Source organism: Miniopterus schreibersii (genome assembly GCF_964146895.1).
Source record: "Miniopterus schreibersii genome assembly, chromosome: 10".
In the NCBI taxonomy this organism is placed as follows: domain Eukaryota; kingdom Metazoa; phylum Chordata; class Mammalia; order Chiroptera; family Miniopteridae; genus Miniopterus; species Miniopterus schreibersii.
Genome location: NC_138110.1, coordinates 58,398,269 through 58,408,806, shown reverse-complemented (window position 1 = coordinate 58,408,806; position 10,538 = coordinate 58,398,269). Strand labels below are relative to the sequence as shown.

General features: G+C 49.7%; 1 protein-coding gene and 1 long non-coding RNA gene across 4 annotated transcripts in view; one reads left to right on the top strand and one right to left on the bottom strand.

Annotated features, from left to right (window-relative positions):
* Positions 1–41: 41 nt before the first annotated feature.
* Positions 42–3,115, top strand: LOC308563072. The gene is made up of 2 exons (XR_013999737.1): positions 42–215; positions 2,830–3,115. It is a non-coding gene; the product is annotated as an uncharacterized lncRNA (long non-coding RNA).
* A 330-nt stretch (positions 3,116–3,445) lies between these two features.
* The window catches only part of MTCL2 (microtubule crosslinking factor 2), a 64,146-nt gene continuing 57,053 nt past the window's right edge, over positions 3,446–10,538 (bottom strand). For all 3 annotated transcript variants that reach the window (XM_081149753.1, XM_081149754.1, XM_081149755.1), the window contains one exon: positions 3,446–9,404. In XM_081149753.1, the coding sequence (XP_081005879.1) occupies positions 9,243–9,404 (162 nt within the window). In that variant the 3' untranslated portion in view covers positions 3,446–9,242. The remainder of the gene's footprint in view (positions 9,405–10,538) is intronic.

Below are 10,538 nucleotides of genomic sequence, written 5' to 3'. Positions count from 1 at the left end.
CCGCGCACGCGCACTCAGAGCGCCCGCCTCCCTCAAAGCACATGCGTAAACTGGTTACCAGTCCCGAGAGCCCCGGCGCCGAGTCCAAATCCTTCTCCGCCCGGAAATGGCCAAGTTACCGTCTCCCCAGCAACGCCACGCCCCGGGAGGCCCCTCCTGGGACCTGCAACACCCTCCCGACTTTTTGCGCCCGGTGGGCCCGGAGCCCATTTAAGGTGGGGAAACAGGGGCCTAGATACTTGCCAAAGGAAGGCAGCGCATCAACATCTGAAGCTCTGCCCCGTAGCCAGGCTGCGGTTCCTCTTCCCTACAGCTTCATCATCTTGTTGCTGCTGTTGTTGACGCTCTTATAGGTGTCTCACCTATCCTGCCCCCCCCTTTGCCACCTCCACCCAGCGCCCACGCCCGCCTTCTGCCCTCCCCACACTGCCTCTGCGTCCGTGGGTTGTGCATCTACTGTGTTCTGGCTGATCTCTTCACGGTCCTTGATCCCGACCCCTCCCCCTCTGACAGCTGTCAGTCTGTTCCCTGCCTCCGTGCCTCTGGTTCTATTTTGTGCGTCAGTTTGTTTTGTTCAATAGGTTCCACATATTAGTGAGATCATATGGTATTTGTCTTTCTCTGTCTGGCTCATTTCACTTAGCATAATAATCTCCAGGTCCATGCACGCTGCTGCAAAGAGTAAGCTTTCCTTCTTTTTACAGCAGCGCAGTATTGCATTGTGTAAATGTACTACAGCTTTTTTTTTTAAATGTGTTTTCATCGATCAGAGAGAAAGGGAGAGGGAGAGAGAAACACCAATGATGAGAGAGAGCCATTGATCGGCTGCCTCCTGCACACCCCCTACTGGGGATCAAGCCCACAACCCAGGCACCTGCCGACGGGGAATCGAACCTCAATCTCCTGGATCATAGGTCGATGCTCAACGCTGAGCCACACTGGCAGGGCCATTTTTAATCTTTTGAGGAAACTCCATACTGTTTCTCACAGTGGCTGTACTGTACTGCATTCCCACCAGCAGTGCACAAGGGCTCCCTTTTCTCCGGGTCCTCGCCAGCACTTGTTTGTTGATTTATGGATGGCAGCCATTCTGGCAGATGTGAGGTGATGTCTCACTGTAGTTTTAATTTGCATCTCTGATGATTAGTGACACTGAGCATTTTCTCATGTCTGTTGGCCATCTGTGTGACCTCCTTGGAAAAGGGTCCTTTGCCCATTAAAATGTGGACTGAGTCCCCAGGGGCGGACTGGAGCTCTGTGCTGTTTGCTCCATCTTTTTCCTCCTCTGTGGCAAAGTTCAGGAACTCTCTTTTGCAGCCCCATTGCAGGACACCTTCTCCCCAAACTGCTTGTTGCTCCTCTGCTTACTCCCATAGCTTAATTTTTTTTTTTTTAATTTATTGATTTGAGAGGAAGGGAGAAAGAGACAGAGAAACATCACAATTTGTTGCTTTACTTATTTATGCATTCACTGGTTGATTCTCATATGTGCCCTGACCAGGGATTGAACCAGCTCAAACAGAACTGAGCTACCCTACCAGGGATCCCATAGCTTCTTGCCTCTGCTCCTTTGATCGCCATTCCCTCTGCCTGGGAAGTCCTTCCCTGCTTTTTCCTGGCAAAATTCTCTAATTTTAACCCTCAGCCAAGGATTCCTCTCTCAGAGCCTTCTCTAAGGTCCCAGGCTGAGAGCCAGATGCCCCTTTTGTACTTCCAAGAGCCCAGACTATTCCTGTTTCACTACCCCTTGCTGGCCCCAAAAAGCTGGCTGCTTCCTCAGCGCCCAGTATGACACCATGAAAAATGTCCCCTTGCATGTGTGGTTCTTTCAGATCTGAAATGTCCAAATGTTGAATTATGAGCAGTCCACAAAGTCTGAGAGGTTACAGAGTGGCGGCTGGAGCACGACTGGTCATCCCTCCGTAGCAGCTGTGGTCCTTGGAAATTTTTTCTGATGGGAGGCAGAATTCTGCCTTCCTGAAATGTCTACCATGTGGTTTCAGCCTGCTGGCTTCAACAGCCATCTGAAAACAGAGATTGGCTCTTGGTTCCCTGAATATCACTTTCTGGGGGTCAGTGGTACCCAGCTCCTTCTGTGTCCATCTTTCAACTCCTCATTTATCAGTCCCAAGAACAGAACAAGTGTTCTCATCCAGGGCTGGCCATCCTGGAGCACAGTGAGAATATAGCTTAATGGAATCCAGACCCAATACTTCCTGTCTCCTTTACCTGCTTTCAGGTCTTCCACAGCTCCCTAACGTCCACAGAATGTGGACATTTGTCCCCTCATAAGGCACTGTGTGATGTGTCCCAGCCTACTCTTTCATTACTACCCATTCCAGTGACATCAAACTTCTTACAGTTCCCCAGTTCTTTCACACATGCTGCTCCCTCTCCCTGGAGCCATCTCTCCTCAGTCTCTTCCCTACAACACATCACCATCCCCTTCATCTGGTGAAGATAGCAATCTTAGGTGCCGGTTCAGGTGTCCTTTCCTCTGTGAAACCTTTCCTGATTCCTCTTGGCTCCCTGAGCACCCTGGGGCTAACATCTGCTTTCCTGTCTTCCAGGCCCATCTCCTGCATCCTCAGTGCCTAGCACAGGCTGTTGTTAGGTCCTCAAAAGAGAGACCTATATAACTTTTATGTGGTAGCCAGCTTCCAAGATGGCCCTCAACGGTCCCTGCTCCCTGGTGTTCATGCCCAGTGTAGTCCTCTCCCACAGTGCACAGGGCTAATGTGTTTAACCAATAAGATGCAGAAATGATAACATGACTTTCAAGGTTTTAGTCATAAATGACATTGTAACTGCTAACCTGCTTTCTCATAGAGCACTTACCCTGGGGGGAGCTAGCCACCATGTTGTGAGGATACTCAAGCAGCCTCATGGAGAGGTCCACGTGGGAAGGAACCGAGACCTCCTGCCAAGAGCCAACACTGACTTGCCAGGCATATGAGCCACCTCACAAATGGATGTTCCAGCCCATCAAGCTTTTACATGACTGCAGCCTGACTGACACCTTACTGCAACCTCATGAGACCGAGTCACAATTACCCAGCTCCTGGATTCCTAACCCACAGCATCTGTGATAAAATAAATGCTTTGGAATAATTAATTACACTGTAATAGATTAACCCATATCTAAAGTGTCCTTTCCCCCCCATGATAGAATTTTAGTCTTTTGTAGAAAATTCAATTCCATGTTTGAATGCCCTGCATTTGTTTCTCGGTTGTCATATCACAACCAAGAGACTCTGAGGTGTCAGCAGCCAGCAGCAGGGAATACCTGGTGGTCCCTCCCAAGTGGCCCCAAACCAGCCAGCTGGCTGTGGCATTCTCAGGGCTCCCTCCTTTCCAGACAACTAGGGGTGGGGTAGTCAGGTTTCAAATCTCCTGGGGGTTCCACCCACCCCACAGGAGAAATCAGAGGAGCCAAATCCATGGAAACTGTTCATATGACATACTTTATTTCCAATCTACAACCATTAAAAACCCTTTGTAAGTTTACACTGTACAGTTATTCTCATGTCTGAAATAAGACACAGGGGCAGGAAAAGCGGGTGGATGGTCCACAGTTGTCCTAGCACCCAATCCATCCTGGGAAGGAGCCTTTTAAAGACAGGAGTGAGGAGAAAAGAACAGTGGACAGGAGAGGCAGACAGTTTGGCCCAAGGATGCCCTTGGTCCCCTCCCTCCTGAAGACTTTTCCCTGGGCCTACGACTGCAGGACCCTCACCAGGAAACCAGGCTGGGCGGGAAGGGGGCTTCACAGTATTGGCAGAGGTTGGAAGGGGCAGGATGAAAAGGAAGGACAGCTTCTGGCTCTCTCTTCCCCAGTCACTGGGGATTGGAGACGCTTTTTGGCACAATCTAAAAGATCTCTCTGGAGGTGGGAAGAGGAGGAGCTGGGGATTTAGAATTCTTGAGTTAGGTTCCTTTCCATTTGAAGAGAGGCCATGAGCCTATGGTGAGGTTCCCAAGGGATAAATGGTCAGGGTCTCCCCCTCCCCCAGGACTGGCACAACTCTCCATAACCTTTTGTAAAACCCAGACAAGTGGGAGAGGTGAGCAAAGCTGGAAGCAAGCCAGGGGCAGGAAAAGGGAAAATGTGTGCCTTCCCTGTCCCCCAGCTTCCAGGAAGAGCGCATGGGTTTTGTTTGCGGGGCAGGTGGGGTGGGTTCCCAGTCTCTCAGGAGTCTAGAGTTGGTGCTTCCCACCTGTTCCTGGTCTGGGCAGGCCTCAGTCCCTCATCAGGCTGCACTAATTGCTAGTATATGTCAGCAGTTGGCAAACTCCTGTTTAATCAGAATTACCCAGAAGGCTTGTTAAACCTTAGCTTGCTGGGCCCCACCCCAGAAGTTCTAATTCCGCAGGTCTTGGGTGACGCCAATACTTTGTATCAAGTTCCCAGGTGATGCTCTAGTTGCTTTGAGAACCTGAGGTACCCCATCCTCAGCAACCTGGTGCCCTAAGGCAGTGCCAGGGAGCTGGGCCCCAGCTGGCAAGGCCCAGCCTTAGAGGCACCAAATATCTGGGAAGCTGCTAGGAATAGTCTTGTGGTTAGTCCCCTGTGCAGAGAAGTAAACTAAGGCACAGAGATCAGGGGCTGAACTGAGAGGAGCCAGGATACTAGGGCCCAATGAAGAGAGGATGGTGATGCAGGACCCCAAAATACAAGGAATGCCTGGGGGCACAGTACTATATTTGGTCCTCACCGCAGATGTGAGGTAGGAGGACATTCTCCCCACTTTATAACTGGGGAAACAGAGGCATAGAGTAGCCACATGATCTGAGGCCAAGGTCATTCAAATTGGTGGCAGTTTTTTTTTAAAATAGTCACCTGGAAAACATCCTTACTACAGCAAGAAATGACACATGCTGTAAATTAGTGGCATAAGAATTGTCTCCTGGGACAAATATGCTTGCTTCCCATGACTGAGTGATCAGAGTTATGGGACCTGATGTATTTCTCTTTTTACCATGGATGCCAGGAAACTCAAGAGTAAATTTTAATTGCATGATTATGGGAAATACATCAGATAGATTTGGGGAATGATAATTCTTCTTGCTTTTTGACTTTTACTTACGTCGTCTTATTAAAAAATTCTATTTCTGCTGTATTATGCCTCTGACCGTTTTTGGAAATTCTCAGGGTAATTAGAACAAATCAGAGCTGGGTTGAGGACTAGTTCCCTAATTCCCAGCAAAGTGCTCTTTTTAAGATATAGGATCATGGTTATTGATTAAAAGAAAGGTGGCCTGCTGCTCAGGGCTGTGAACACAAAAAGTGGGGCCACCAGTACTCAGGATCTCCCTGGAAGTTTGTTAAACATGTAGGTTCCTGGCCCAGAAAGCTGCATTTTGGACATGCCCTTAGAGGGTCCCCAGACTACCCTCTGGAACACACAGGTCCTGTGATTCGGGGTGGACTGCTTTCACGACTGGGTTGGGCAGTGGTATGCTCTAGGTGTCCTGTATCCACACAGAGGCCCCCGTTGGGCAGTGGGTTTGCACATCAAGGACAGAATTTGGTTTGGGGGATCCAGCGGACCCAGGTTCTAGTCTAGACTTGGTGACTGCCCAGTTAGGTGACTCTGGGATGAAACCTGCACCTCAGTTTCTTCATCTGCAAAATGGGAACACTAATCCCTGTCCTGTCAAGGCTGCCTCTCAGAGTTGTCCCTGAGAGGTCTGAAAAAATGTGGGATGGGGGAGCAATTTCTAAACAGCGCTCTAGGAAGAGTTTGCAGGGGATCATCATTATTATTAATGAAGAGGCAGTGGGAGCTTGGTGAGGGGATGGTAAGGCTGGAAGCGGGGACATTCTGGACAGGAAGGGAGAGGAAGGGCCTGGAAGTTTGGTGGGTAAAGGAAAACAGGCCGAGTGATAAAACTATAAAAGGTGCATGGGGCAGGCATGATGGAGCCATGTGGTGGTCAGAGTGTAAGAGGACCTCAACTGTGTCACCTAGGAGAGCAACCGGTAGAGGAGTGTCTCTCAGGAGGCCATGGGGTCAGCCCACTTTGAGTTCAGAGAAAGTACGAACTCCTGGAGGTGTTTTGAAATTGGTCAGCCTTTGGTGGAGAAAGAACTGGGGGGAAGGGGCTGCTGGGAGACAGGGAACTGAAGCCTGTTGTCTTGTGCACACAGGGTCTAGAGCAAAGTGGGAGGATTTTCATTTCAAATAAGACTTCATGGCCCTCAGGAAGATCTAACTGGGCTATGAAAGAGGTCTGACAGGAGAAACATGAGGTCACCCAGTTTAGGGGCAGCCACGCCAAATGGTCTTCCATTTACCCCTAACCAGCTGGTGCCAACAGCATGGGCCCAAGCCTAGCAGTCTGTAGGGGATTAGGACCCCAGGGTTCCTTGGGACTTTGGTTGAATGGTAGAGATGGGGAGAAAGGAGGAAGAGTAGGAGAGGAAGAGGGGAAAGAGGCAGGTGCCAGGAGTAAGAGGTGGGGGGGAGCAGGGAGGGGGAGAGAGGGAAGAAGGGCACGGTTCCTTCCTGGGGTCCCCGTGTTCCAGGGAATCCCCACTGTGGGTCAGGCAGTTTTCTGCTTTGGGAATGTTACAGAGACTTCAAAGGCATTTGAAGAAACAAACTTAGAAATTACATTCCAAAAGAGTAAAGTTTTTACAAACCAAACCCCCCACCCCCCAAAAGAAAACACAACCTGTTACTAATCATAATGTTAAAAATCAAACCCAACGCATATTTACATACATCTTCAACCCCATCAAGCCCACGTCCAGAGGCTTCTGTAGGAAATGACGAGTGGCCTTGCACAGTGGCATGCAGGAAGTAGAAACTGGGACTTTACTGAAAACCAAGATCTGGGGCTTCTGACCCTGGCTGGGGGCCAGGCAGCCAGGCGCTGAGACGAAGGTGGCAAGGACAATGACAAGGACGATGGTAAGGCTGAGCGGTCGGTAGGCCGCAGGGTTCGGGTCTCACAAGGATTTCTCCCCGAGGCTGAGAGTGCAGACTCCGTGGCACTCTGCAGCTTGGGGAGGTGGCAGAAGGCCTCTGGTGGCTTGTGGCCTGTTGTAAAACCCCTCATCTGGAGATAACCCTGGAGGGGCCCCTTGACCTCTTGGGTGGGAGCACAGCATCCCAGAGGGGCCTGACCCACGGCTCCACTGGCCTGCCTTCTCTACCCGTACAGGTCACTACGTGGCTGGTTGAACATGACGCTGTTCTGCTGACAGGGAATGGAGATGAAGGACTTTGGGTAACTGGTCCAGGTGACCCCAAAAGGACAGAACTAGGAGCAGATGGGAGTGCAGAGGCATCTCCTGAGTCCTGGGGGCAAACTAGCCAAGCTGCTGGCTTTTGGTCTTCCTCCTGGGGAATCCCACAGACAAACCATTCCATCCTGGTGTTCCCGCACTGTATGTCCAGCCAGTTACAGGAGGGCCACACCTCTGCATGTGTGCAGCCAAAATGGGTTCCCTGGCACCGAGGGGAAGGCCACCTGAGGCCTCCTCACCATACTTCAATGAGCCATGTCACAATCCACCCAATGGCTCAGGCAGCTCGCATGGGACATGGGGGAGGGTGAGCAGAGGAGTTGGGGCTGAGAGAAGAGCCATGACAGGTCATAAGGCTAAGAGAGGCTGGTGAAAAGGCTGGCAGGCTGGTGAGAACTGAGGCAGGCTGGCAGACACTCTCAGATCCATGTGCAAAGCTGCAATAAACAACATTCTCGAAGTTCAGTCCTGTTTTCCTGCGAATTCTCACTTGGGGAACTTGGAGAGATCTCTGTACTCTTGACAGAGCCTTAGTAATACATGTTTGACTCAAAAAAAAAAGTGTCAGATGGGGGGAGGAAAATGAGAAGGAAAATGGCAAATGTTTGGGAAGTGGTGACGTGGGTCCAGCCCTCCAGCTGGTCGGAGAGCATTTATAGACTGCCAGGGGCCAGGCAAGTACCAGGTGTTGAATGAAAAGCAGTGCTCTGAGGCCAATGGTCAGTGATGTTGGGGGAGCAAGATGCAGGGCTCCAGCTCTGCTAGGGGCCCCCAAACCTGATCAGGAGACCAGAGCTTGGCTGCTGAGCTGTCTCATCCACATGGGAGACCTCACACCTGTCCATCGTGTTCAAGCCTTGCATTATCCCAGCGGCAATAATACATGTATTACCTCCAATAAATTACCTTAGGGACTTTGGGGTAAATTAAATTATTAAAATAAAGTAAAATCACCTTAAATATTTATAGTAAGAAAAATTCAAATAAACAACCTAGGCAAGAAATGTGTTTCCAGGCCCCAGTCTATCACTATGTCCTGGGGCATCGGCCTCCTGGAGTTCTACTGGGCCTGGCCTGACCAGCTGGGAGTCTCTTACTGGGAATATCTTTGCCCTCCACCAGCCACAGGATGTAAACACAGTGGAGATGTGGTGCCCCTCCAGGGTGCTGGGGAAAGAGGCCTCAGTGATCAAGGCAGTGGGCATTAGACATTTATCTGTGCACCAGATCTTGAGAGTGACTCTACCTATTTCTGTCCTCAAGGAATCTCCTGGGAAGGTTGTCACCTTGGCAAGGGAGGCAGTTCCAGTGGCTCACCGAACCTGAGCCCCACACATTCCCACCTTCCAGTCCTTGCTGCATTCAGGCTCTGGGCAGAGAGATCCAGGGCGCCAGGACTCCAAGCAGATGCTTGGCGCTGGCTACTGCCCTATCATACCCCCTAGAGTCACAGCAATCCAAAGCAGTGGGGGTGGGAGGAGGCGGCGGTGGAGGGAAGGAAGAGATGGGATCATGCCCAGCCCAGCTCCACCAGGAACCTCAAACTGAGTCCTAGGTCAAAGCCTACTCTTCTCACTGGTGTTTCCTCCCCATGAAGAGGGTGTGATTGGCAAGGATCATCTCCGTGAGCCCTTTCCTGAGGAGCATGGCCAGAAGTGTATCCTTTCCTCGGCTCTTCTGAGAAGTGGGTGTGGGTAGAACCAGGAAAGACTCTCCTTTAAGACCCAGGGATAAGCTCCCAATGGATCTCTCTGGAGACACTTCGAAGCAGTTTTGGTCTTTCTCCTACGCATTGTCTTTCCCTAGGGAGTCGGAGATTGCCACCCAGTGGTCAGCAGAGACCCCACTTTACCTGGGGATACAAAAGCTGTTCTCCAGCAGTGGTGCAGCTGCTGTCCCCCAGGGTGAGGTGATGCAGAGGGTGTGACCCTCCTCTCCGCAGGTTCCCTTCGGCTATCCATGGACTGGGCTGGTTGAGGCAGGGAGCTCAGCTGCTGTCACTCGCTGGGGGAGCTACTTTCTCTTCCCCACTCCAGCTGGACTCTGAAGGGTGCAGCCTGCACTTGGAAGGAGAGTGGCGAATGGCAGAGCGAGACGGCCGGGCGAAGCAGGAGGTGAGAGGCTGGGTGCTACAGTCACAAACAGCATCCTAGGAGGAGAGAGGGAGGAAATCAGGAGGAGCCAGGAGGTACTGGCCACCCAGGGGTTGGATGGCCAGCCAGGCAAAGAGCTGGACTCAGCCATGCCCAGGGACAAGTTCCCAAGGACTGTAGCCCCTCTTTGGACCAATTTCTTTCTTTCTTTCTTTCTTTTTTTTTTTAATGTTTTATTGATTTTTTTAGAGAGAGAGAGAGGAAGGGAGAGGGATAGAGAGAAACATCAATGAGAAAGGATCATCGATAGCTGCCTCCTACATACCCAAGCCCGCAACCCAGGCATGTACCCAGACTGGGAATGGAACCGGTGACCTCTTGGTGCACGGGTTGACACTCAACCACTGAGCCATGCCAGCAGGGCTGGACCAATTTCTTAAAATTGTTTTTTTCCCATTAGAGCAGTAATAAATATTCATAAATAACATTTCAGAATGTAATAAATTCTGGAATATACAGAGAAGTGAACATTGTCTGTGGTCCTACACATCAAAGTAAATTCTCTTCAAACTGCACACACATACATTTACCAAAATGACCTCTTCTCTTATAGCCTATGTTGCAATTGCAAAACATGAACACTTTTTTGTCACTATGTGTGTCAAAATCTTCTTTTTAATAGCTGTCTATTATTCCACTGAATGGAAATACCTTAATTTATTTATCCTGTTCTACTTTGATGTGCATTTAGGTAGTTTCTTTTTTTTACTCTTACTAACACATAGGGGTAATGGTTAAAAGTGCTGTTACAGAACTAGAATGCTCGGGTCAAATCCCAGCCCTGCCACTTACCAGCTGTGTGACCTCAGATAAGTTACTTAAATCTCTGGACCTTGATTTCCTCCTCTCTAGGATGAGGAACATGATACCTTTCTCAAAGTTGTTGTGAGGGTTAAATCAGATATTATGTGTAAAGCTTTTGGCATAGAGCTTATTAAGTACTTGATAAATGATAGCTATTTTTATTAATAATGCAATATATTTTTTTATACAAATACGTTTTCCCACCTCTGTGAATATTCCATAGGCTACATTCCTAGGAGGACAATTGGTCAATGAGTAGCATATACATTTTATATATGAAAAATATTTGGATCAACATTCAAAATACAGCCAGCTTTGTACCTTTG